At 42.5% G+C, this 27,001-nt stretch overlaps 1 protein-coding gene across 1 annotated transcript in view; it reads right to left on the reverse strand.

Moving 5' to 3' along the window:
* Positions 1-19,204, reverse strand: part of th (tyrosine hydroxylase) — a 55,796-nt gene extending 36,592 nt beyond the window's left edge. Inside the window, exons 1-2 of the mRNA XM_073049247.1 lie at positions 19,098-19,204; positions 11,944-12,147 (exon numbers count right to left, since the gene is read on the reverse strand). Coding sequence (XP_072905348.1) covers positions 11,944-12,147; positions 19,098-19,184 — 291 coding nt within the window. The 5' untranslated portion in view covers positions 19,185-19,204. The remainder of the gene's footprint in view (positions 1-11,943; positions 12,148-19,097) is intronic.
* Between the last annotated feature and the right edge of the window lie 7,797 nt (positions 19,205-27,001).

Consider the following 27,001-nt stretch of genomic DNA (forward strand, 5'->3'; position numbering starts at 1 on the left):
AAGTCAAATCCCGTGATTTGTGAGTCCTGGTGTTACTCCCCAGAGATTGGCAAAGTCCAGAGGTCAAAGCCCAGGGACTGGTGAGTACGGAGTTCAAAGCCTAAAGGTTGAAGACTGAAGTCAATGAGTTTGGGGGGAGGGGGATGGTTAAGGCCTGATGTCTGTGGATCCAGACCAGACCCTGAAATTTAAAGACCAAAGCCCCTGCCTGGAGGTCAGAAAGCATGAGGTCTGTGAGTCTGAGAGTCTGAGGTCAAGGACTAGTGAATGGAAGCAAGGAGGAGGCCTGTCCTGCAGTTGGAGGCCCGTCTATTTGTCTGTGTAGGTGGGTGTGTGGGAGGGTGGGAAAGGGGTTTGTTTTGCTGTTGTGCTGTTGTTGTTTGTATTCTGATGAACATGTTGTGCATGCTATGTTGGAACCAGAATGTGTGGTGACATTTGTGGGCTTTCCTCAGCAGATCCTGAGGTTGTGTTGGTTCTTAATCACAAATGACACATTTTACTGCATGTTTCAATGTACATGTGGTAAATAAATAAATCAAAATTAGAACTATAAATTAATCTCTCAGAATCATCCTGGTCAATTCTTTTCTTATCAATATATACATGTAATCAAAACTGCTCTCTACCTGTGTATTATTACGTTAGTAAAATAGTAATAAAGAGACTTGTGTTCAAATTCTACCATGGCACCTGTGGAATTTAAATTCAGATGATTAATTTGGAATTTGTTTCACAAAGTAAATATGTATTGTTAATAATGATCACAAAATATTTGGATAGCCATGAAAACCAAACCAATTCACAAATGTGCTTCAGGCCAGAAAATATGCCATGTACAGTATGGTAGGTTTGGCCTATATGTGACTCCAGGCCAATGTGGTTGACGATGAAATGGCTTAGCAAACCATTCATTGTAGGCTAATATAGGGACGGACCATAAAGGATGTTCACGCCAGTAACATTCTGATCCTCCCACAAAATATTCTGCTTATATGTATATATAGATTCATCTATGTCATGGGCATGCCACCCAATTGCCACTCTACCTATCCTCCACTTCACTGTTCACCCTCCTCCCTTATCCTCACCTCTTGCTGGGTGGAACTGGTGACTCAAAATGCTCTATCAAATAAGTGCACGCATATAATTCCGAATCTCAGTCCATTACACTGGGTTCAGACATGCGGAATTGTGTCATTGCACGGGTTAAGGAACTTGGATCCGGAATCTGCGTAAACATTCCCAGTGAGGTGATGTGCATATCAAAATAAAACCAATAAAGAAATGTCCCAGTATCTACTGCAGCATTTTTCCTGGCTTTTGTCTTCCTAACGTCTATCTGCAATTTCAGTGCAATTCTCTGGTGGAAACTAGAATGCTAGTCTGAAAGAGGTAAATGGCTAGAAAATGCAAATGTGCCGGCTCAGTTCAAAATAACCCCCAGTTAAAGGGAATGAGATATCCGTGACCTAAGTATGCAGACAGTGATATCCATAAAGTGAACCCTGTCCTCAGAAGTTGTTCACTTGCCAATAGGAGTCACTAGAGCATCACACACAAAATGCTGGAGGCACTCAGCAGGTCAGCAGTATCTCTGGAAATGAATCAGCTGTCAACGTTTCGGCCAAGATCCTTCTTCAGTACGGAAAAGGAAGGGTGAAGACACCAGAATAAAAGATGGGGGAGATGCGGAGGAAGACTTGCTAAGTAGGTGGGAAAGGTAAAGGGCTGGGGAGGAAGCCCATTAGAGAAAGAAAGTCACAGAAGTACAGGCCATGAATGAATTGCTTTCCTTCTCAACCTAGCAGCTGATTGTGTTACCCCCTTCTTGATTCCTACCTTGACTGAATTGATAGGGCACATCCGCTAATCAGGAAAGAAAATACTGGAGCAAGTGACTTCAATTCCTTCAATTCCCTCAGGTCAGCTTCAGCATGAAAAAGAGTTGTTAATTCATGTGGTTGATATAATAAAGACAAAGTGATGCTAAATGTAAATTCAATTTCTGTCTGATCATTATTCAGCCTGCCACCCTTGCTAAAGCCACTTGTTCAATCAGTTTGGATGTTCAAAAAAAAACAGACATGGAATATTAAATTACTCTTCTGCGAGACCATAATAATGTATGGCTGGTTTCTTGCCACAGCCCGGTGGCTGTTCCTTAGCATGCAAATACTATTATAACTGAATCTGTTTTAACAATTTATTTGTTTTGCCGGAGGGACCTAGAAATGAATGCTGTTATCTCACATATCACTCATGTGGTTTGCAGATCTCTAATTCTTTCTCAAGGTAATAGATCCCATTTGAAATAGTGCATTAGTGTCTCTGCCTCTAAAGAGGAATCTGACTTTGATTCAGATTTAATTCTGTTAAATGCACCAAATATATCCTTTCTTTTCCTTGCATGCTCACTGTGGCAAATCCTGTTTTCATCAGTGTAAATGGAAGGCTCTTGGCTGCCCTCATTCTGCGCTCATTCCTTCAATATTTTGCAGAATTTGAAAACCCCTATTGTGGTTTGTAATTTAACTTCTTCCATTCTTTCCAGCCATGCTGTGAGATGACCTTTCTCTTCACGAGATATAAAAAAGATATGCCGATGCTGGAATTCTGAAATAAAAGCAGAACCTGCTGGAAATACTCAGTGGGTCAAGCAACATCTGTGGAAAACAGTTAACATTTCAGTTTGAGGCTGAAGGGTCTTCAATCTAAAACATTACCTCCCACAGAGGCTGCCTGATCTGACAAATGTTTCCACAACCTGCTGTTCTCACTTCAAGCCTGCAAGTTAAGTTTGAAAAAGTCTTTGACAAACTACCACTAACTTATCTGTTGAACTAGAGGAGACAACACACTTGAAAACTGTTACACTACCATCAAGTACGCTTGTCATGCTATTCCACACCTGCACTTTGGCACGTACAATCACCCGGCTGCATTTCTACCTCCAGGGTACAACCAGAGACTAAGGACCACAGCACCAGAGGTGAGAACCACGAAGATATGGTCAAGGGAGGCGAAGGTATGATTAGAGGTCTGCTGTGAATCAGTGAACTGGACAATACTCAGGGATTCAACTTTGAATCTAAATGATTATGCCACAGTTGTCACCAACTTCATCAGGGCCAGTGTGGAAGAGTAGGTGTCTTTGAGAACACATTACATATACTAAAACCAGAAGCTGTGGATGAATCAGGTGATTTGCAGTCTACTGGGGGCTAGACTAGTGATCCATAACAATACAAGAAGTCCAGGTATGAACTGTGGAAGGTTATTTTAAGAGTAAAAAAATATTATGATAGAAGTTAGAGATGGAAATCTAGTCAGGAGCAGAAGTGAGTACAGTTGCTATTACTAGGGAGAAGGTGCTTGGGAAATTGAAAAGTCTTAAGGTAGGTAAGTCACATGAAGCAGATGGACCATACCCGAGGGTTCTGAAAGAGTAGCCAAAGAGATTGACAAGACATTAGTAATGAGCTTTCAAGAATCATTAGATTCTGGCATGGTTCTGGATGTCTGAAAAATTGCAAATGTTATTCCACTTTGCAAGGAGGGGTTCTTGGGCCAAAGTCAGGATAGCTTCCTTAAGGGAAAATCTTGCATGACAAAACTGTTGGAAATCTTTGAAGAAATAACAAGGAGGATTGAGAAAGGAGAATCGATGAATGTTATGCATTTGGGTTTTCAAAAGGCCTTTGACAAGGTGCCAAATATGAGGCTACTTAACAAGTTAAGAGCCCATGGTATTACAGGAAAGTTACTACCATGGACAGAGCATTGCCTTATTAACTGGGAGCAAAGATTGGGAATACAGGGAGTCTTTTCTGTTTGGCTGCTGGTGACTAGTGGTGTTCAGCAGAGATCGGTATTGGGACAACTTCTCTTTATGTTGTATATCAATGATTCGGATGATGGAATTGATGATGGTGTGATGAGATTTGAGGAATGATAGGTGTAGGGGTTGCTGGTTTTGGGAAGCAGAGAGGCTACAGAAGGACTGAGACAGGTTAGGAGAATGGACAAAGAAATGGCAGCTGGAATATAGTCTCAGGAAGTACATGGTCATTTGGTAGAAGAATAAAAGTGCAGTCTATTTTCTAAATGAGGAGAAAATTCAAAAATCCTAAGTGCAAAGGGATTTGGGCGTCCTTGTACAGGATCCCTAACGGTTAACTTGCAGGTTGAGTTGCCGGTGAGGAAGGTTGAGTTGCCGGTAATGCTGAGGCTTTATAAGGCATTGGTCAGACCACACAGAGTATTGTGAGCAGTTTTGGACCCCTTATCTAAGGAAATATGTGCTGATGTTGGAAAAGGTTCAAAGGAGGTTCACAGAAATGAGTCAGGGATTGAGGGGCTTATCGTATGAGGAGCTTTTGATGGCTCTGGGACCGTTATTGCTGGAATTTAGAAAATGAGGTTGGGGAGGGGTTTCTCATCAAGACCTATTGAATGTTAAAAGGCAAAGATGGAGTTGATGTGGAAAGGATGTTTCCTATGGTGGGGGAGTCCAGGACCAAACAGAACAACCTCAGAATAGAAGGTCATCCATTTAGAATAAAGATGAGGAGGAATTTATTTAGCCACAGGATGGTGAATCTGTGGAATTTGTTGCACAGGCAGTTACGGATGCCAGAGTACTTAGAGCGGAAGTTGATAGGTTCATAAGTCAGGCATCAAATGTTACAGGGAAGAGGTAGGAGAAAGGAGTTGAGAAGGAAATCGATCAGCCATGTTCGAATAGTGGAGCTGACTTGATGGGCCAAATGGCCTAATTCTGCACCGATGTTTCATGGTTTTATGGTTTTATGTAATTGGATGCATGTCAGCTCTGCCAGAGTTTACAGGTATTACTGCCTACAATACCATATAACCATATAACAATTACAGCACGGAAACAGGCCATCTCGGCCCTTCTAGTCCATGCCGAACGCTTACTCTCACCTAGTCCCACTGGCCCGCACTCAGCCCATAACCCTTCGTTCCTTTCCTGTCCATATACCTATCCAATTTTACTTTAAATGAGAATACCGAACCTGCCTCTACCACTTCTACTGGAAGCTCAACCCACACAGCTAGCACTCTGAGTAAAGAAGATCCCCCTCGTGTTACCCTTAAACGTTTGCCCCCCAACTCTCAACTTATGTGCTCTTGTTTGAATCTCCCCTACTCTCAATAGAAAAAGCCTATCCACATTAACTCTATCTATCCCCCCTCATAATTTTAAATACCTCTATCAAGTCCCCCCTCAAACTTCTACGCTCCAAAGAATAAAGACCTAACTTGTTCAACTTTTCCCTGTAACTTAGATGCTGAAACCCAGGTAACATTCTAGTAAATCTTCTCTGTACTCTCTCTATTTTGTTGACATCTTTCCTATAATTCAGTGACCAGAACTGTACACAATACTCCAAGTTCGGCCTTACCAATGCCTTGTACAATTTTACTATTACATCCCAACTCCTATACTCAATGCTCTGATTTATAAAGGCCAGCATATCAATAGCTTTCTTCACCACCCTATCCACATGAGATTCCACCTTCAGGGAACTATGCACCATTATTCCTAGATCACTCTGTTCTACTGCATTCTTCAATGCCCTACCATTTACCATGTTTGTCCTATTTAGATTATTCCTACTAAAATGTAGCACCTCACACTTATCAGTGTTAAACTCCATCTGCCATCATTCAGCCCACTCTTCTAACTGGACTAAATCTTTCTGCAAGCTTTGAAAACCTACTTCATTATCTACAATGCCACCTAACCTAGTATCATCTGTATACTTATTAATCCAATTTACCACCCCATCATCGAAATCATGAATGTATATGACAAACAACATTGGACCTAGTACAGATTCCTGGGGCACAACACTGGTCACCGGCCTCCAACCTGACAAACAGTTATCCACCACTACTCTCTGGCATCTCCCATCCAGCCACTGTTGAATCCATTTTACTACTTCAAAACTAATACCTAATGATTGAACCTTCCTAACTAACCTTCAGTGCAGAACCTTGTCAAAGGCCTTACTGAAGTCCATATAGACAACATCCACTGCTTTACCCTCGTCAACTTTCCTCGTAACCTCTTCAAAAAATTCAATAAGATTTGTCAAACAGGACCTTCCACGCACAAATCCATGCTGACTGTTCCTAATCAGACCCTGTCTATCCAGATAATTATATATACCATCTCTAAGAATACTTTCCATTAATTTACTCACCACTGACATCAAACTGACAGGTCTATAATTGCTAGGTTTACTCTCAGAACCCTTTTTAAACAATGGAACCACATGAGCAATATGCCAATCCCTGTTTCTAATGACATTTGAAATATTTTTGTCAGAGCCCCTGCTATTTCTACACTAACTTCCCTCAAGGTCCTAGGGAATATACTGTCAGGATCTGGAGATTTATCCACTTTTATGTTCCTTAAAAGTGCCAGTACTTCCTCCTCTTTAATCGTCATAGTTTCCATAACTTCCCTACTTGTTTCCCTTATTTTACACAATTCAATATCCTTCTCCTTAGTGAATAACGAAGAAAAGAAATTATTTAAAATCTCCCCCATCTCTTTCGGCTCCACGCATAGCTGTCGACACTGATTCTCTAAGGGACTAATTTTATCCTTTACTATCCTTTTGCTATTAATATAACTGTAGAAACCCTTCGGATTTTTTTCACCTTACTTGCCAAAGCAACCTCGTATCTTCTTTTAGCTTTCCTAATTTCTTTCTTAAGATTCTTCTTACATTCTTTATTTTCCTCGAACAACTCATTTACTCCATGCTGCCTATATTTATTGCAGATATCTCTCTTTTTCCTAACCAAGTTTCCAATATTCCTTGAAAACCATGGCACTCTCAAATTTTTAACTTTTCCTTTCAACCTAACAGGAACATAAAGATTCTGTACCCTCAAAATTTCACCTTTAAATTACCTCCATTTCTCTATTATATCCTTCCCATAAAACAAATTGTCCCAATTCACTCCTTCTAAATCCTTTCGCATCTCCTCAAAGTTAGCCTTTCTCCAATCAAAAATCTCAACCCTGGGTCAAGTCCTATCCTTCTCCATAATTATATTGAAACTAATGGCATTGTGATCACTGGACCCAAAGTGCTCCCCAACACATACCTCTGTCACCTGACCTATTTCATTCCCTAACAGAAGATCCAACACTGCCCCTTCTCTGGTCGGTACCTCTATGTATTGCTGCAAAAAAACTATCCTGCACACATTTTACAAACTCCAAACCATCCATCCTTTTTACAGTATGGGCTTCTCAGTCTACGTATGGAAAATTAAAATCTCGCACAATCACCACTCTGTGCTTACTACAAATATCTGCTATCTCCTTGTAAATTTGCTCCTCCAATTCTCGCTCTCCATTAGGTGGTCTATAATACACCCCTATAAGTGTTACTTCACCTTTCCCATTCCTCAATTCCACCCAAATAGTCTCCCTAGATGAGCCCTCTAATCTATCCTGCCAGAGCACCGCTGTAATATTTTCTCTGACAAGCAACGCAACACCTCCCCCTCTTGTCCCTCTGATTCTATCACACCTGAAGCAATGAAATCCAGGAATATTTAGTTGCCAATCACACCCGTCCTGCAACCATGTTTCACTAATCGCTACAACATCATATTTCCAGGTATCAATCCATGCTCTAAGCTTATCCACCTTTCTTACAATGCTCCCAGCATTAAAATAAATGCATTTAAGAAATTCTCCACCTCTTCCTCTCTGTTTATCTCTAACAGTACAAAGAACTTTACTGTCTTCTTTTTCGTCCTTCTCCCATACATCTGTTCCTACACTCTGGTTCCCTCCCCCCTCGTATCTAGTTTAAATCCACTGGAGCCTCTCTAGCAAACCTACCTGCAAGAATATTTGTCCCCCTCCAGTTCAGATGAAAACTGTCCTGCCGGAAAAGGTCCCACCTTCCCTGGAAAACTGCCCAATTATCTATAAATCTGAAGCCCTCCCTCCTGCACCATGTCTTCAGCCACGTGTTGATCTGTACTATCTTACTATTTCTAAACCCACCTGCACGTGGCACTGCTAGCAATCCTGAGATTGCTATCCTGGAGGTTCTGTCCTTTAACTTGGCACCTAGCTCCCTAAACTCACCTTTCGGGACCTCCTCACTCTTCCTACCCATGTCACTGGTCCCTACATGGACCACGACATCCGGCTGCTCACTCTCCCTCTTGAGAATACTGAGAACTCAATCCGAGATATCGCGGACCCTGGCACCAGGGAGGCAACAATCCATCCAAGATTCCCGATCTCTTCCTCAGAACCTCCTATCTGTCCCCCTATCGAATCCCCTATCACTACTGCTCTCCTCTTTTCCCTCCTTCCCTTCTGAGCTGAGGGTCCAGTCTCGGTGCCAGAGACGCAACCACTGCAACTTGTCCCTGGTAGGTCGTCCCCACCAACAGTATCCAAAACGGTATACTTATTGTTGATGGAAACGGCCACAGGGGTGCTCTGCTCTTCCTGTCTACTCCCCTTCCCTCTCCTGACAGTCACCCAACTACCTGTCTCCTGACTCCTAGGGGTGACTATCTCCCTGAAACTCCTGTCTATTTCTGCCTCTGCCTCTCGAATGATCCGAAGTTCATCCAGCTCCAGCTCCAGTTCCCTAACATGGTTTGTCAGGAGCTGCAGCTGGATGCACCTTTCACAGGTGTAGTCATCAGGGACAGCTGTGCTCGCCCTGACTTCCCACAGACTGCAAACGGAGCACTCAACTGCCCTAACTGCTGCCTCCATTACCTACTCCTAAGCTAATTAGATTAATTAAAGGAGCTTACCCGGCCTTTACCTCACCTGGAGTGAAACTCGTACTCAGCCTCTGCTCACTTTTAAAAATTTCCCTGCTGTTCTCAGAGGCTGGCTTTCATGCGCTTGCGCAGTCGTGCCCCATTCAACCTCACCTCTGCCTGTTCTCGCCGAATCCTGATTGAGCCAAAGCCGTCTCACTCTGCCTCAGTCCACTCCAATATGAACCCTAACATTATAAATGGCTATGATGCTTCACTCCCAGATGAACTCCACACCTTTAGAAAGGGAGAATAAAACTACATCCGTGCAAATCCTTGCATCATCTAGCAACCATGCAATCTCAGTCTCAGAGGCTGACGCAAGAATGTCTTTCAAGAAGGTGAACCCTTGCAAGGTACCAGGCCCTGATGGTGTAATTAACAGGACACTGAAAACTTCTGCAGATAACTTGGGCGGGAGTGTTCAGGAAATTTTCAATATCTCACTGAAGCAGTCGGTCGTTCCTACCTGCTTGAACATGGTGTTAATCATACCACTGACCAACAAGAGCATGGTGAGCTGCCTCAGCAACTATCACCTAGTTGCATTCACATCGATTGTGATGAAGTGCTTTAAGAGTTTGGTCATGGCCAGAACTAATTCCTACCAAAACAAGGAACTGGACCTGCTGCAATTTGTCTGTCACTACAATAGGTCTGCAGTGGATGCAATCTCACTGGCTCACCACTCAGCCTTGGATCACCTGAAAAACAGCAATACCTATATCAGGCTGCTGCAGATCAGTATTTAATACCATCAGGTACTAATCAACAAACTTCAAAACATGGGGCTCTGGATTTCCCTCTGCAACTGGATTCTTGAATTCCACATTGGGAGAGACCATAGCCAGTAGGGATAGGAAATAACATCTCCTCGCTGACAATCAACATGGCTCTCTTCAAGGATACGTGCTTAGCCCACTGCTCGACTCTCTCTAAACCCAGAAATGCGTGGCTAGGCACAGCTCAGATGCCCTCTGTAAATACGCTGATGAAACAACTGTTGTTGTTCTCAACAACAGAAGACGAGGAGGAATGCAGGAGTGAGACAGATCAGCTTGTTGAATGGTATCACAACAACAACCTTGTACTCAATGTCAGTAAGACCAAGGAATTGATTGTGGACTTCAGGAAGAGGAGTTGAGGGAACACACACCAGTCCTCATTGTGGGATCAGCAGTGGAAAGGGTGAGCAGTTTCAAGTTCCTGGGTGTCCACATCTCTGAGGATCTATCCTGAGCCCAACCTATTGACACAATTACAAAAAGGCATGGCAGTGCCTATACTTCACTGAGAGTTTGAGGAGATTTGGAATGTCACTCAAGGCTCTAGTAAACTTCTACAGATGTACTGTGGAAAACATTCTAACTAGTTGCATCACCATCTGGTATGGAGGGCTGCAGTACAGGACTGCAGAGGGTTGCTAACTCAGCTAGCTCCATCAAGGGTGCTAGCCTCCCTAGTGCCGAGGGCATCTTCAAAAAGCGATGCCTGAAAAAGGTTGCATTGATCATCAAGGGCCCCCATCATCCGGGACATGGCCTCGCCACATTGATACCACTAAAGAGGAAATACAGGCACCTAAAAACACACACTCAACATTTCAGGAACAACTTCTTCCCCCCTGCCATCAGATTTCTCAACAGACAATGAACACCCCCCCCCACCCCACTATTACCTCACTATTTTTGCAGTACTTAATTTATTTGATTTTCTCACCCCTTATGAGTGGCGTGTATGTATATTTTCCCTCAATCTTGGGTCTTCTACCAGAGGCCTGGGAGCTTGAGGGTTTGGCACTGTATCCTTGCTGTGCCTAGTAGTGCGCTCTTCTGGACCGAGATCTCAGACGATGTTCCTGGGATTTGATGGACCCACTCTTCCAGTCCAAGTGTCATAGCTCCAAGTGCTCCTATCACCATCAGGATTACTCTGGCTTTAACCTTCCACATCCTTTCCATCTGCTCTTTCAAGCCCTGGTATTTCTCCTGTCTCTCATATTCTTTCTTCCCGATGTTACTGTCATTTAGAATTGCCTCATCTATTACTATTGCTTTCTTCTGCTTGTTGTCCAATACTACTATGTCTGGTTGCTTGGCCAGTACCCGCTTATTAGTCTGTATTTGGAAATCCCACAGGATCTTAACTCTGTCATACTCCACTACCTTCTCATAAGGTCATCTTTAGGGGCTATCTTCCTGACGTACTCATGGATGTCTTGCATTTCTTCCAGGACTATGTCCTTGACGCTTACGTGTATAAATATATATACACACACATACATATACATACACATGTACACATACATACATTGTACCTAAACATTTTTACTGAATTGTCCCAAAAAGCAGATTGTTTTGAATGCAAAAACTGACAGTATATATATTATTTGCACTGTTTGATCCTCCAAGTAAACTTAGAATAAACCAAAGGATGAAAATCACTTGGGGCATTCTTTTTGCCTCAGACTCCCTGCCAGCGATAGCTCCCAAGCCTCGTCAAACCACTGTGCTGTCATATCACCACAAACAACCTGTGTATTTCAAGAACTAAAATGTCAGCCACATACCTTGCCAAGAAGCATTCATTTTAAAGGCACCCAATCAAGAACATAAGGAAAATGCATCTCTCATGTCTTTAGTCTAAGTAGAGTTTACTGGAGTTTTTCTAGCATTTCATATAGATCCATAGCTACTTTGGAACTGCAACTCAGCAGAACACTGACTCCAACAAACTCCTGTCATTACAACACAGTGATTTCAAACCAATACCTTTCCTGCACCACTCAACTCTGGGTCTGTCTTAAGTCACTTACCCAGGCATTAATGAGCAATCATCTTTCGTCACTGATGACAGCAGCCATCAGTATAACTCTGATGTGTGAAAACCAAAGCATGTCAGAGTTAGCTATACTTCAACAGGAATCAAAGCTATAATCACACCAATGTTATTACTTTCATCCTGTTTACTGGCTAATTGTTTGAAGGATTGGATTACCCTATATTCCTCCAAATCAGGTACTTTAAGCTCTTGAACCATGTCTCATATTGACAAACTATTATGATTTATTCTGCAATGGCGAATATTTGGTAATACCTCAAACACTTTAAGGGTGCGGGAGAGCGCAGATCCCTTGCTGTAGCGGAGAATGAAGAACAGATTAACCATTGCTTTGCCATCCTTTTCTTCAAACACCAGCTGGTCCCCAGAATCTCCAGACTCTGCAGCAGCAGCAGCTGCTTCCCGTTCCTTCCGCGCATCTTCAATCAGAGACTGCCTCCGTCCAATGAAAGGGGGGGACTGAAACCACAAAGAAAAAAATATCAGTCAGATTCAGAGTTATGAAAGAAAGGACATGTAATAAGGCATGAAGGTAAAGTTCAGCCTGAAGAAGAAGGTAAACTGGCATCTATCAAAGACAGAGGAAAAGTTAGAAGAGTAAGAGATGCCTTAGAGATGAAGGATAGAACCGAATGAGATAAAGCAAAATAAGGGAATAAGAATGAATTTTAATATAAAGATAGAATATGAAAATCAGAGAAACATCAAAATTTAAAGGAGAAAAATGGAGCTTTAGAGAAAGAAGGCAGACATAAGGAAGAGAGGAAATAGAAAGATCAGTTGGAACCAGTTAGTGGAATGCCAGACTCACAGATAAAAAGGAGGAAGACCCTATAGAAAAAGGATTCAAGGTAAACATGGGTGATAGATTAGGGACTGAGAGAATCAACAAGAAGAGAAATTTGAGGACGTAATTTGAGAAGGAATGGAGAACATTTATAGCATCAGGGAGACTGATGATATAAGAGAATATGCGGAATTACGTATACTAGAATTGGTGATTGATTAAGGGACAAATCAAAGCAGGTAGGATAAGAGTTCAGCAGGAAAGAATGATATCAAGGCAAAGCTTGTGTGAAGAAACAAAATCTTGGAAATTACAATGAAAGGGGAATCCTAATAAAATAATTATAATACAAAAACAGATATGTTAGCCTTTTCAGGGTTTTGAATGTATAACCTTTTCTATTCAATTGTTAGACAGTGGAAGGATATTGTTGTCAGTGTTCCTCACTGACAGCAATTTCCTTCATAAACACCTCCAATAAATCAGAGAGATGGAATCAGAAAGAAATATGGAATCATGAAGGAAAAGAAAACTTTCAAATAAAACTGCATGGAGAAGAATTGAAGAAACAATGAAGATTGGAACAGGAGAAAGGCTGAGCATTAGGGTGAATGAAGATTGATGGACAGGTCAATGAGATCGGAAAGAGAAATGAATGAGGTCAGAAAATAGGAGAGGATGGATTTTTCAATAAGAAGCTGAAAAAGGGATTGTGAAATTCAAATTAACAACAATAGTGCTTAGTACAACAGGAGAAGATCAGTGATATCAGAGAATCAAGAGAGGGAATAAAGAGAAATTTATGAGGATCAGGAAGAGGTTAAAGACAGGATCAGAAAGGATTGCCAATGGGATTTTGCACACAGTGTTATATAAATAAATAATTTATGTTTAGGTTCGGAGTTCACGATAAAGAAATTGCAGTTGATACAATCATTGTCCATTTTGTGGATGATGAGGAAGAAGGTTTTTCGACCACAGAAAGCTATTGACGATCTGGTCTTGGACAGAGAAATTGCAAACCGCTTTTAATCCAGTGTGGGGTAAGTAATTTAAAAATACAATGACCTAAATCAACACATCATAAAGGGAGTTTATCTACATACAGTATTCGTAAAGGTAGAAGAGATATCAATAAAATAGCGATAAAGGCATAGTGGATTGGCCAGGAGATAGAATATAAGAGCAGAAAGGATATGGTACGATTGCGTATTGTGCATGGCCCAGATCCCTATGGTGGAAGAGTGATGTGAATGCACTGGCAAGGTACAGAGGAGAATTTTGACTGGAAAGAAAAATTAACTACGAGGCAAGATTGGACAGGCTAGGATTGCTTTCTATGGAACAGAGCTGACAGAAGGGAGATTTAATTTAAGTGCGATACTTATATAAAATAGTGAAGGATTTAGATTAAGTATGAAGGGAATCTGTTCCCTTTGAAAGGCGATTCAAAAAGTATAGGGTTAAGATTTAAAACAATTGACACAGATCAGAGGAGATATGATAAAGATTCATGCTCATTGTGGACTTTGCTGCCTGAAATGTGGGTAGGGGCAGATATCCTCATCATAATTTAAACAGCCCTTGCACATTTACTTGAAAAGCCATGACATATAGAACCAATGCTGGGGAATAACTAGGCTGACCAACTTTTTCTGACTAGCTCAGACAAAAAAGATTATGCGGAGCCTGTGTCATAAATGTTCCAAGAGAAAAACACAATCTTCAGACAAAGAAAGAAAACAGTGTATAAATAAAAACGGATCGGATGATAAACACACAAAAAACAAAAGTGAAATGGAATGTTTAAATACAGGTCAGAAGTCATAATGTTATAAAACAGAGGAATTAGCGACAGTGAGAAAGACAGCAATGGAAGCCTGGAATCAAATAAAGGATCAGAGATAGGAATGAAACTTCAGAAATAAAAGAGATAGCAAAAAAGTCAAAATTAGAGAAAAAGTGAAGCTTAAAAAAGGCACCAAACAATCCAAGGCAGATTTGCAGAGATGGAAGGAATTCACATTTATATAGCACCACTCACATCCCGAAGTGCAAATCCTAATCAATTACTTTTGGCATGTGATTAGTATAATCTCAGCAGATGAGCCTGTCTGTTTATACATTAGCACACTGAGGAACATCATTTTAAATAACCATAGTCATAAGGAAAATGCATTTATATAATCTCTTTAATATATTTAAATGACTCAGTTGGCTTCATAACATTGTTACCAGCCAGGTTGAGCCACAAATGAAGATGATTAGAAGAGGTATTTGTAAAGAATGTCAAAGTGGAATTAAGGAATGTTTAAAGGAAGGAAGGAGAGGGGAAGAATTTTGTATAGAGGGAACTTGCATGCATCTATTTTTCGCATGATTTGTGTGTATGTTTTTCCTTTCCCTGTGCATTGGGTATTTGTCCTTTTTTAAAAATTGAGTTCTTTCGGGTTTTTGCTTTGTCGCTGCCTGTAAGCAGACAAATCTCAAGATTATATAATTTATACATACTTTGATAATAAAAGTACTTTGAATCTTTGAATCATTGTTTGCTGCGGCAATTGAAGACATGACTATTATTAATGAGATAATTAAGAACTGAAATGTGGAGAAGACCAGATATGTTTAGGGGTACGAGAGGTTAGAGGGACATCAAGGATGCTGAAAAAAAATGGTGAGATTCTTGAAATCAAAGCACCATACAGCTGGGGGGGGGGGGGGGCAGAGTGTGAAAAAACATCAGGGTTGATGGTGAATAGAACTTGGTGCAAGTTAAGACATAGAGCAGGTAGCTTAATAAGACCTCAAATTTCCAGATGGAAGAATGGAGAATGTCAAACAGGAAAGCCAAACTGGTGGCAGCAACTAAAAGAATTTTAGCAGTGGATAACAAATGCAGGGGCAGAAATAGGCAACTATGAGATGACAATAGACTAGTAATACTTTGGATGTGGTGGAGCCTAATCCCCATCTCAAATCTGATTATGTATAACACAAAGTACACTGCAGATGCTGTGGTCAAAGCAACACGTACAACAAGCTGGAGGAACTCAGCAGGTTGGGCAGCATCCGTGGAAACGAACTGTCAACGTTTCGGGCCGAGACCCTTTGTCTGGACTGAAGGAGGGGGCAGGGGCAGGGGCCCTATCTTTGTACCTTCTTTATACCCCCACCTTCTTTATAGGGCCCCTGCCCCCTCCTTCTTCAGTCCTGACGAAGAGTCTCAACCCAAAATGTTGACCGTTCGTTTTCACAGTTGCTACCTGACCTGCTGAGTTCCTCCAGCGTGTTGTACGTGTTGATCATGTACAAGTTTGTTCAGTTTTACAGATGCCTGGGGTGAGATAAGAGGTGTTGGCAAACAAAGTTTGGGGGAAAATTAAGATGAGAAAAACCATTTTGGCATCATTAGTTGTGTGTTAAATGTTGGCTAGAACGTCTATGCTTATTTACATGAAACTTTCAATGGCCATTTGATGGAAATGATGCAGTCCAAGTGGCAAATCACCTGAAAGGAAAAACTTCCCATACTGTAGTATTGCACTAATGTGTGCACAAATCCCTGGACCAAAGCTTAAACCTCCAGCTTAACCAAGCGCTGGAAATGTGACTCGAGTCCCAAGATTCATGACTGAAAATTTTGGAGAAAAAAATTAAAGAGAAAGGAGAACCAGCACTGAACGAAGGTGTAAGTAATTGAAGTGAGAAATCTTAGATCCGAAGAAGGATTAAAAAGAAAGAGAAGCTAAGGTGGATAATCAGGAGCTGATTGAAACAAGGTGGAAGCGGAAAAGGCACTGATTGAAGAGGAAAGGATCAAACAGGGTGAGAGGAGGAACTGGAGGGTTGGTGGCTAGTTAGAAAGGTGGGAATCAGACAGTGTACATTCAAAGGAGAAGTCAAAAAAAGAAGGAAATATGAAAAAATAAAGTTGATAAATTAGAGGAAATTAGGAGATGAGAAAGAGAGGATTAAAGAATTCCTGAAAAAGAAGGGAGGTGTAGAGTAAGGTAAAGGTCAGGTAGGTAATTCCACCTAAGAAGTCATTAAAAAAAACATCAGGCTAGACAGAGCAAATGTTAGGACGAAGTGGGAAATGAATAGTTATGACGACTAAATCAACAGATTAAACCACAAACACCAAATCTACAACTGTACCCACAACCTGGCTCATCCAGTTGTTCTAGCATTTTCTGCCTTTGTTTTAGACTGCTAACAGTTACACTAAGTAAAGGGAACATAATTGGTCTTGGTTAGCGAGAAGCTGTTGCACGGATAGAATAGATAGGCTTAATTTCCCATCAGATTTATGGCCAGAAGTGAAATAATGAGAATTCTTTTAATTCAAAATTGGTCAACAATGGATTTCCTCTCAAACTACCCACCTGTCTGATGGGAATTCCCCCTGCCCCAGTTCTTTGTGCTTGACGCCAGGCTGATCACAATTGCACTCGTGTTTACTCCAGAGCCCTGAGCATTCTAGCAAAAGCAGGTTATTACATCTGGTGAGACTGCCTAAGAAGACGGTTTTCCTTTTGTTTCATATTCTGGAGGAATAGTAATATAAAGTCGGCCCTCCTTATCCGCGAGGGATTGGTTCCGGGACCCCTCACGGATACCAAAAAACGCGGATGCTCAAGTCCTTTATTCTAAACTAGCTCAATGCAGTGGATCTTAGGACCCAGCGGAACCCGAGACCTTATTTAACCTGTCTCAGTGCGGTGGACATTAGGATCCGGCGCAGCTCTGAATCCGCAGTGTTTCTGTTCACGAAAATAATCACGATCACTATTGAAAATAAAGTGGAAATAATAAAGCGATCAGAAAAAGGTGAAACGCCAACTGTCATTGTAAAAGCGTTAGGCCACGTCGGTCACGATCGGAAAATTTTTAAAGGATCAAGTGAGAAAGGCCCTGCCCCGATGAAAGCTACAATTATTACTAAGCACGCCGTGGTTTAATTATTGGGTTTTGGGGTTTTGAGTTTTTGATCCTCCACATCAACCTGGCACGGATGGCGAGCGCACTCGAAAGCGGTCTGTCACTGGCTCCCGAACACGGCGCTGAAACATACGTTCTTAAGTGTTTTATATGCATAGAAAGGTAAAATATATACTATACACTAAGACAAACGTTTAACTAATTGACGTTAAATAATACCGGATGCATCTGTTCCGACTTACTTAGTAAGAGAACTTCTGGTTTTTTCGATCCCGATCCACGATAACCCACGCACATCCTCCCGTATACTTTAAGTCATCTCTAGATTACTTATAATACCTAATACAATGTAAATGCTATGTAAAATAGTTGTTATACTGCATTGTTTAGGGAATAATGACAAGAAAAAATAGTCTGTACATGTTCGAACAGCATGGGCTGAAAGAGCACTTCCGGGTTTTCTCGATTCGCGGTTGGTTGAATTCGCGGATAAGGAGGGCCGACTGTATACATATATCACACACACACAAAGCTACAGCACACGTGGTAAGGAACAAACAGCAAGTACATGTATACAACTGTGAAAACACTCGCAGCAGCAAAGCAGGTGAAGTATCCGTTGGAATGAAACCTGTTGCTTCACTATTTGTTTGGGGATGCGTTTGAGACGTTGCGATAGACTTTTTTGCTGACAGGCAGACGTCGAACTATTTGAAGGCTTTCTATCTGGGGCGGTGATGGTGGTGGTGGGAGCGAGAGGTAGTTGTTATATTACCAGGATCAAGGCAGCTCCCATTTGATCAGCTACCAAACCGCTAGGAAAGGTACAAAAGGTAGGAAATGCCTCCTCAAAGGGAAAATGGTCCTTCCGTTTTCTAGCTAAGTAACCGGTCGGGCACAGGACTAGTGTTAGCTTTCAGTGACAAATATCGCTGGCACGTTTATTCTAAGAAGAGTTTAGAAGCTTGAAATACAGGGTTGCGGGGAGAAAATAAAATTACAATCCAAAACGTCCAACTTTCAGGTGAATATTGCATTGTGCCGAAAGCGATCCTGACTAAAACGCAAACGCATCTCCCATTTACAGTGCATTTACTAATTTGACTGCATCGCTCTGAAGTATTTTCTCCCATTACTCATTACGGAATAGATTAAGCTGTGCAAGTTTTAAAGATATTATTAAAGTTTAAAAATCAGAACTCAAAATCTTTACATGACGAATGGAGCCAAATCCCTATTCAGTTTGCACTTCCTGTGATTTGACTGAGCGCGCAGTTGTTGGACAGTTAACTTACCCCGAGACATTCTGAAACACAGTCGGGGTAAATCAATTCATCTTTACTCGTCACTCCCAGCTATAAGCATTACACTTCACCCTCACTCTCCGGGAAAGGATTTTTTTGAAAGCTGTTCTCAATAATTATGACAGCCAACTTGAATTAGACTGCAGATCTTATAGCCAATTTACATGTTTTTATATTTTCAGATGTTCTTAACCAATTGGAGCGACTGGTAAAGGGCTTTAATTGAACGCATAAATAGTACGGACGTATAAATAACCTGCCGACAAAAATGTTTCGCTTCTGCTAAACCAATGTATGCACAGGTTAATCTCAGCTGAGATAAAAGAAGCGGACAGGTTGTTTTAACGGAGAGTGTAGGAAAGAAATTGAAATTTTACCGTTACTGCCTCGGCTTGCTTGGAGTCCAGCTCCGAGACAGTCCTGCGGAACCCCTTGGCAGACGAGGAACTCGACGTGGGCATCATTGAGCCTTCGTGCAAGTTCGTGCAACTTGTGACCGAGTCTGTCTTCCCGCCGCTCCTATTTATAAGCGAGCCGCATCTCCCCCCCCCCCCCATGCGTCAAGTGTTCTAATTTACTTATCTGACACCCCATCGAGCCCATTTATTGGACTTCCTGAACGTCAAGCAAATAACAAATCAGAGATAGCCCTCTTATAAATGAATAAAATAGGAAAGAGTTTTGTGAAGTTTTATTTCCCGCTGTGAATTACATGGAATTTTACAGGACTTCTGCTTTGCAAGACCCTACATCCTATATTCAACCATATAAGCAAACCACTCTGTTCTCTTTTGCCCTATATATTAGTTCATAGAATCATTGAATTATAAACTGTAAATAACGTTGTCCTCCCCATCGTGCCCATGCGGGTTTATCCAATTTATTCACACTCTTTCTCTGATCAATCTTTCCTTACACAATTTAAATTTCTGAACGTGGCCGTTCATTCTGCTCCCACAACCCTTCAGAAACACTGAGGAAGTGTTCGCCGTAGTTTTGTATGAATGGGTGTTCTCCGGCCCACTGGAAATCGTTTCTCCTCACTGTGTAGTTATCAATTACACACACACACACACACACACACACACACACACACACACACACACACACACACACACACACACACACACACACACACACACACACACACACACACACACACACACACACACACACACACACACACACACACACCACCTGAAGGAACTCAGCAGGTGAGTTAGCATCTACGAGTAGGAATAGAGTCGACATTTCGGACCTAGACGCTTTCTACGGGTCTAGAAAGAAAGGGGAAAGAAGCCATATTAAGAAGGTAGACTTTTTGGCCCCTCGCTATTGATATTTCATCTCAATCGCCTATTCTCTGAACTGACCCGACATTACTTGATTGGCATAATATTTAAAACGTTATCTATCCTGAATATACTCAGTGACAACACTTATGGGGTCGTGAATCCCAACGTTTCCCACCAACTGGGCGAAGTCATTTCTTCTCATGACTTTAAGGACTTCTTTCTGCACTAAACCATTTTTTTTTTTCTGCACGGGTTCCAACCTCTCCTTTATTAAAGCCGTGTTTCCGCACGAATCTACAGCACTTGGCTTTCACGCCATACAGAGGACGTGCAAAGGACGTTGGAACTGAGCTGTAATAACGTTGCCCTAACACCGCTACGCCATCTTGGCACCCAATTATGCGCCATGATAGTCATGATCAGTCGAGGGTAAATTTACAGCAGATTGCGAAGATGGGGAGGGATGGCCTTTCCGCACATGGTTATACAACAGTTGAAGTTCTGATTTATGCGTTTAATATTTATACTGAACCCTTACAAAACAATATAAATAAATCAATAGGTGCTGCCCGGACTGCTGAGTTCCCCTGGCATTCTGTGAATGGAAATAAACCGCTCATTCTCAATTGTATTCCTTAATGAAAGTATAACATTTGATAGGGGTCTGTCGGGCAGGTCAAGTCATGCTGAAGTCGTTAATTGGCTAAAATGTGTTTTTTTTCAGACTTTACTTCATTTCAGTAGACGTGAGATTTGTGGAAGGGCGATAAGAGAGGGAGAACTGGCAAAAACAGAAAATCGAGTGCTGAGTTTGCCTTGGGCGATCATTGCAGCTGCTTCTCTGTGAGGATGTTTTATCTACAGATGGTAAAGATTGGTAAAGGTTAAACTTGGAGCACATGACAGAGAAAAGGCTAGGAGAGTTAGTCCATGATGTCAGGAAATGAAAAGGAGGCTTCAAAGATTAAACATTTCAAAGTAAATTTATTATCAAAGTACATATATGTCACTATATGCAGCTCCGAAATTCATTTTCTTGTGGGCATACTCAATAAATCTAGGTTGTTGGAACAATTTCAGTGATGGGGCAAGTGAAGTTGAGTGAAATTATTCTCTTTATTTCAAGATCCTGATGGCTGAAGGGTAATAACAGTTCCTGACTCTGGTGGTGGGAGTCTCAAGGCTTCTGTACCTTCTTCCTGATGGCAGCAGCAAGATGAGAGCATGGCCTGGGTGGTTGGTGTCCCTGATGATACATGTTGCTTTCCTGCAATAGCGCTCCAGGTAGATATGCTCAATGGTGGGATGGGCTTCACCCATGATGGAGTGGGCCAGATCCATTACTTTTTATGGGACTTTCCACTCAGGGGCATTGGTGTTTCCATACCAGGCTGTGACGTAGCCATTCAAAATACTCTCCACCAGATATCTAGAGAAGTTTGAAGGTGTAATGCTGAATCTTCACAAACTCCTAAGGAAGTAGAGGTGCTTCTGCGCTTTCTTTGTAATTGCATTTAGGTGCTGTGTTCAGGCCAGGACCTTCAAAATGATAACATGGAGGAATTTAAAGTTGCTGAGCCTGTCCACCTCTGACCTCTGATGAGGACAAGCTCATGGACCTCCCCCTGAAATTAATAGTCAGCTTCTTGGTATTGTTGCAAATGCAGAGCAGTAGAGACAATTTGATGGTGAGTGATATCTTCAATAATAAACTGCAAATTAACAAGCCATGAGGGGGCCTGCAAAACAAAAGAGATCAGATAAAGCAACCAGATCCCTGAAGGCTAGGAGTATCTGTTTGTGGTTGGCTGGTTCATAGGGGTAAACAAGAATTACAGATGTAAGCTGAGTTTAAATAGGCTGCAGTGATGAGCAGGAAATGAGTGGCAGGTGATTTCTGATTGGAGGTTCTTGCTTGGTGCAGGCTTAACAGCAAACACCCACCCCCTCCACCCCTCACACTGCCAGAACATGATGGCTCAGAATGATATGGATGGATCTGATAGAACCTCTAAGTGAGATATGGATCCAAGATGGAACTGGATGGATACAAGTACCTCTCTTCCGGGCCGTACCTTTCCAGTTGACCAGGTACTGCGCACTCAGTCCACGACAACATAAATCCATTAACCAGTGAACCATGTATGCCAGACCACCTTCCACCATCCTGGTTTCTGGAAGTGCATGCTCGGGTGGGTCAAGTGGACCATGGACAAAGGGCTTGAGGCAGGACACGTGGAAGATAGGTGTGATATTGAGTGATGGGGCAGCCAGAGATGGCGACTAACTAGAATGATGTGATGGGTGATCTTGGAGGGACCTATGAGCTAGGACAAGAGCTTGCAGGAGTCTATACACAGAGGCAGATCTTGGGTGGACAGCCATACATGGTCCACAGGTTGGAGTGGTCTTTATGGGCACTGACGGCAGTTAGCCTGGTGAAGTAGTTGCAATTGACAGCTACAGTAGCTCTCCATGCATTCTTCCAAGCATACTGGCAGCGGCAAACCAGGATCCTGTTGAATGGGCCCTCCACCTTTGGCTACTCTGCTGAGAACAACAGCGGGTTGCTAGCCTTGAAGCACTTCAAAGGATGACATATCTGTGGCAGAGGAAATGTGCAGACTGTGTGTAGGTTGGCCCAGAGCAGATACTTCTTCCATGTGAAAGGGTTAGAGGTGGCAAAAATATCACTTGCTGACTGAATCTTTCTGACTGCCCGTTGGTCTGCAGATGATAGACAGAGGACAAACTCACTGAGGGGCACAGGAGGGAGCAGAAGGATCACCAGAAGTGGACAATGAATTGTGGACTCTGGTTTGACACATTGCCCTAGTGGAAGCCGTGGAGACAAACTGCATGTTGGAGAACAAGGTCTGCTGTCTCCGAGGCTGACAGAGGTTTGAGGAGAGCAATGACGTGGGCAGCCTTGGAGAAATGATCCACCACTGTTCTGATTACTGTGGCCCCATCACAAGGTGGTTAACTCATGATGAAATTCATGGCATTGTGGGACTTTGGGTGTCAAGGGACCAGTAGAGAGCCCAAGAGTGCTGCTAGTTGGATGAATTAGTCTGGGCATATTGAGGACTGGTGGCAATGAACTGACATACATCTGTGATCATGGTGGGCCACCAGGACCAGCATTGCAGAAAATTCAGTGTCTGCCACGTGCCTTGATTGCTGGAGAGAGACGAGAAGCCGGCCACTGGGGTGCCTCAGACCTGCTGTCAAGTATGTTGGGTGGAGCAGGTCCTGGCGAATCTGGTTCCCAAGATCACATGTAAGCAAGGTGAGAATCTGCGAGGATGGAATGATGTCCTTGGAGCCAATCTCTGTTTCATCTGTGTAGGTCTGTCATGACAGGATGTCCACCTTAGTGTTCTTAGATCCTGTTTGGTAGGAGATAGTAAAGTTGATTTGCTGAATGAAGAGGAACCAGCAAGCCTGGTGTGGGTTAAGTTGGTAGGTCTGCTGAATTGGTATGAGGCTTTGGTGGTCAGTTCAGATCAAAAAAGGTTCAGTGTTCCCCATCAGCAAATGTCACCATTCCTTCAAAGCCCATTTAATGGTGAATAGCTCCCTGTCTGCTATGCCATGTAGAGCTGAACTTGTGTGAGAAGAAGGTACAAGGGTGTGTCTTCCCGTCTGTTTCTCACTGCGAGTGGACGACCCTGGTGCACACATCAGATGCATCCACCTCGACTGAAAAAGGTCCAGAGAGGTTCAGATGGTGGAGAATGGGAGTGGTGAAGTATCACTCAAGCTACTTGTAAGCACGGTGCTTGGCAGCAGACCAGGTTATCCGTGAGGTAGGTGACTCAGAGAGGGAGGTGAGAGGGGCAGCGATTTGGCTGTAGTTTCTAATGAACGATCAGTAGAAAGTGGAGAATCCCAAGAAGTACTAAAGCTGTTTGAGGGAGCATGTCCGGGGCCACTCAATGACAGAATGTCCAGAAAGTTTCCTGCTACACTGGAATCCACCAGAGTTTCCTGTGCATATAGAGCCAATAGGCATGGAGGAGGACAGACAGAGTGAGTTGGACTATTGTGGCAGAATGAGGGACTGGGATGAGCCTGCCAGATAGGAGACTGCTCATCTCGACCTGGAGGTGGCATCCCAGGCGCTGTGGACATTTGACGTGTGGATGATCGGCTGCTCTGCAATAAGAGCACAAGTTGTTTCTCCTCATGCTCAAGCACTTTTGAGAGCTAAGGGACCTCTTCCCAACTGCATGGGTCTTAGAAGCATCGATGATAAGGTTCTGCAGCATGAAATGGTTCTGGGAATGGAGCTGGGGTTCTGGTTGATGATCTAGAGTACCTTTCTGCATTTCAATCACACTCCAGCATGAGTGTCCTGAATTCCACTGTGTAATCCAGCACAGAGCATGAGGCTTGACACATGTGAAGTACCCAATCCACTATCTCCCCTGTGCTTCCTGGATGGTTGAAAACCCAGCACATCTCAGTGGCAGAATCTTCATATTGGTTGCAAATGAGGGTTTTATTATGCCATTTAGCGGCAGCCCAGGTCAGAGCTCAGCCAGACAAGAGAGAAGTGAAGAAGGCAGTCTTGGCTCGGTCTGTAATTTAGAGATGGCTGGAGCTAGAAGTGTAAGATGCACTGGGACAGTAAGTTGTGGCATTGTGCTGGGGATCCATTGAGGCATTTGGGAGCTGGAATCCCAGGCTCAGAGGGAGGAGGTTGACTGCAGTGGGAATAGATGATCAATGATTTCCTGTGCTCCTCTGAACACAGGGATGCAAACTCCTTTAGTCTCCACTACTGTTTGATTAGGTCAAGCCTCCTCTACATCTCCTGGTAAGATGAGTGAAAGAGCTCCAGACACGCTCCCTCAAACAGCTTTAGTGCTTCTTGGGATTCTCCACTTTCTACTGATCATTCATTAGAAACTACAGCCAAATCGCTGCACCTCTCACCTCCCTCTCTGAGTCACCTACCTCACGGATAACCTGGTCTGCTGCCAAGCACCGTGCTTTAGGTTTGCATGCCTAAACATCCTTTAGGCATGCAAACTCTGCTGGGTCATTTGCTCTTCCACTCATCTTACCAGGAGATGTAGAGGAGGCTTGACCTAATCAAACAGTAGTGGGGACAATTTAGCGATGAGTGGTAACTTTAATAACAAACTGCAAAATAACAAGTCATGAGGGGCCACAGAACAAGAGAGAACAAATACTTAACACAACAGAACAACCAGGTAACTGAAGGCTAGAACCAACTGGTTGAGGTTGGCTTCTTCATATGACTGAACCAAGATTGTGGCTGAATGCAGGGTTTAAATAGGCTGCAGGTGATGAGTTGGGAATGAGCAGTAGGTGACTTCACTCTCTAGCCTCTGTAACAATACTGTTCAGGCACATTTTTCTCCCATTGTTTAAACTGTGAAGTGCATCTCTCCTGACTGGCACTCCTGCTTGTCGTGAAATTCTATCTTCTCTGTTATCTCCCACTTGTTCACATCTATATTTCCCCATTACACTCTGAACCTTCCTCATCGTTTACCAGGACTGAACTCACCCTAGTGTTTCCATGGACATTGATTGATCCCTTTCATTAACACATATACTGTTTGATTTTAAACTGGTATTTTCCTAATGAATGATAACTGAATTAAAAACTGCATGTGATGATATGATGATCAATCTCAAAATGTTATTTTTTCTTTCGACCTTTCAATCTGTAATGTTTCTATCTCCACTCTTGCTCTTAACGCTCTCAGAATTATCTTCCCTTTTCACCTCATCTGATAGCTCAAATTATCCATATTTACATTACTTCTACTAATTATTCTCCCATTTCCTTTCTCCCTTGTCTACATTGTTTGATTTGAGTCCTGTGTTTTCCCCATTAGATGTGTGGATCAACTCAAATCTATACTTATCCTTTGCATATAATTGTTGATCCCGAAGTTGCATTATTCTGTACTTTTTATTAGTCAATTCAGGTTATATTTCACCAATATCTGATTATTAAGTGTGTTTGTTCCTTTCTAATGATACAACATTCTTATTCAAATTTCCAGACTGTTCGTCTGCTCAAAGTCCTCCTGGGATGTGAAAGAAATGGGGCACCTCACTCATCAGGAACTCAAAAATATATTTTAAAAAGTGTGTCTCACAGTTTGAAGTCAGGGTCACTCAGAGACATCTACCATCTTCCATTAATAGAGTAGGTGGCTATATTGCCATGGTCATTGTAAGCTCATGCAGTACTGAGGCAATGCAATATTTTGGATGAGGCATTGAACTGAGGTTCCATTTCACTTCCCTTGGCATTCTTTCAAAAAGTAAAAAGTTTTCACAGGATCTTAACCAAGGTCTCTCAGGTTACACCACTCAACTAACTAACATGTCTATTTAATTATTGTTTCATTACTTCCTACTTTACAAACATGATAGCACTTTTACAGCACTCATTGGTTATAGAGTGCTTTTGCATACACAAAAACCAGGAGAGCAGTTAACCGCATGCACCTTTAATTCGCAAACACGAGGAAATCTGCAGATGCTGGAAATTCAAACAACACACACAAAATGCTGGTGGAACACAGCAGGCCAGGCAGCATCTATAAAGAGAAGCGCTGTCGACGTTTCGGGCCGAGACCCCTCAGACCCATCAGGACGAAGGGTCTCGGCCCGAAACGTCGACAGCGCTTCTCCTTATAGATGCTGCCTGGCCTGCTGTGTTCCACCAGCATTTTGTGTGTGTTGCACCTTTAATTTGTCGCTGTTTTGTGACTCCGTTCTGTCAAGACAACTATAGAAAGAGAAGTAACCGACAGAGCGAGGCACCGGACAACATAAAGCTCGTTGTATACTAAGCAAACAGCAACGCCATTCTGAGACTGAATTAATTTCCTGTTTCTACAGAGGGATATACTAAGGCATGGTGTTATAATGATGAGCAATTCTCCCCATTGATAGTCTGTGGTTTGATGCGAAGTAATTCATACTGTTCT

Source organism: Hemitrygon akajei, chromosome 6 (genome assembly GCF_048418815.1).
Source record: "Hemitrygon akajei chromosome 6, sHemAka1.3, whole genome shotgun sequence".
Lineage (NCBI taxonomy): Eukaryota > Metazoa > Chordata > Chondrichthyes > Myliobatiformes > Dasyatidae > Hemitrygon > Hemitrygon akajei.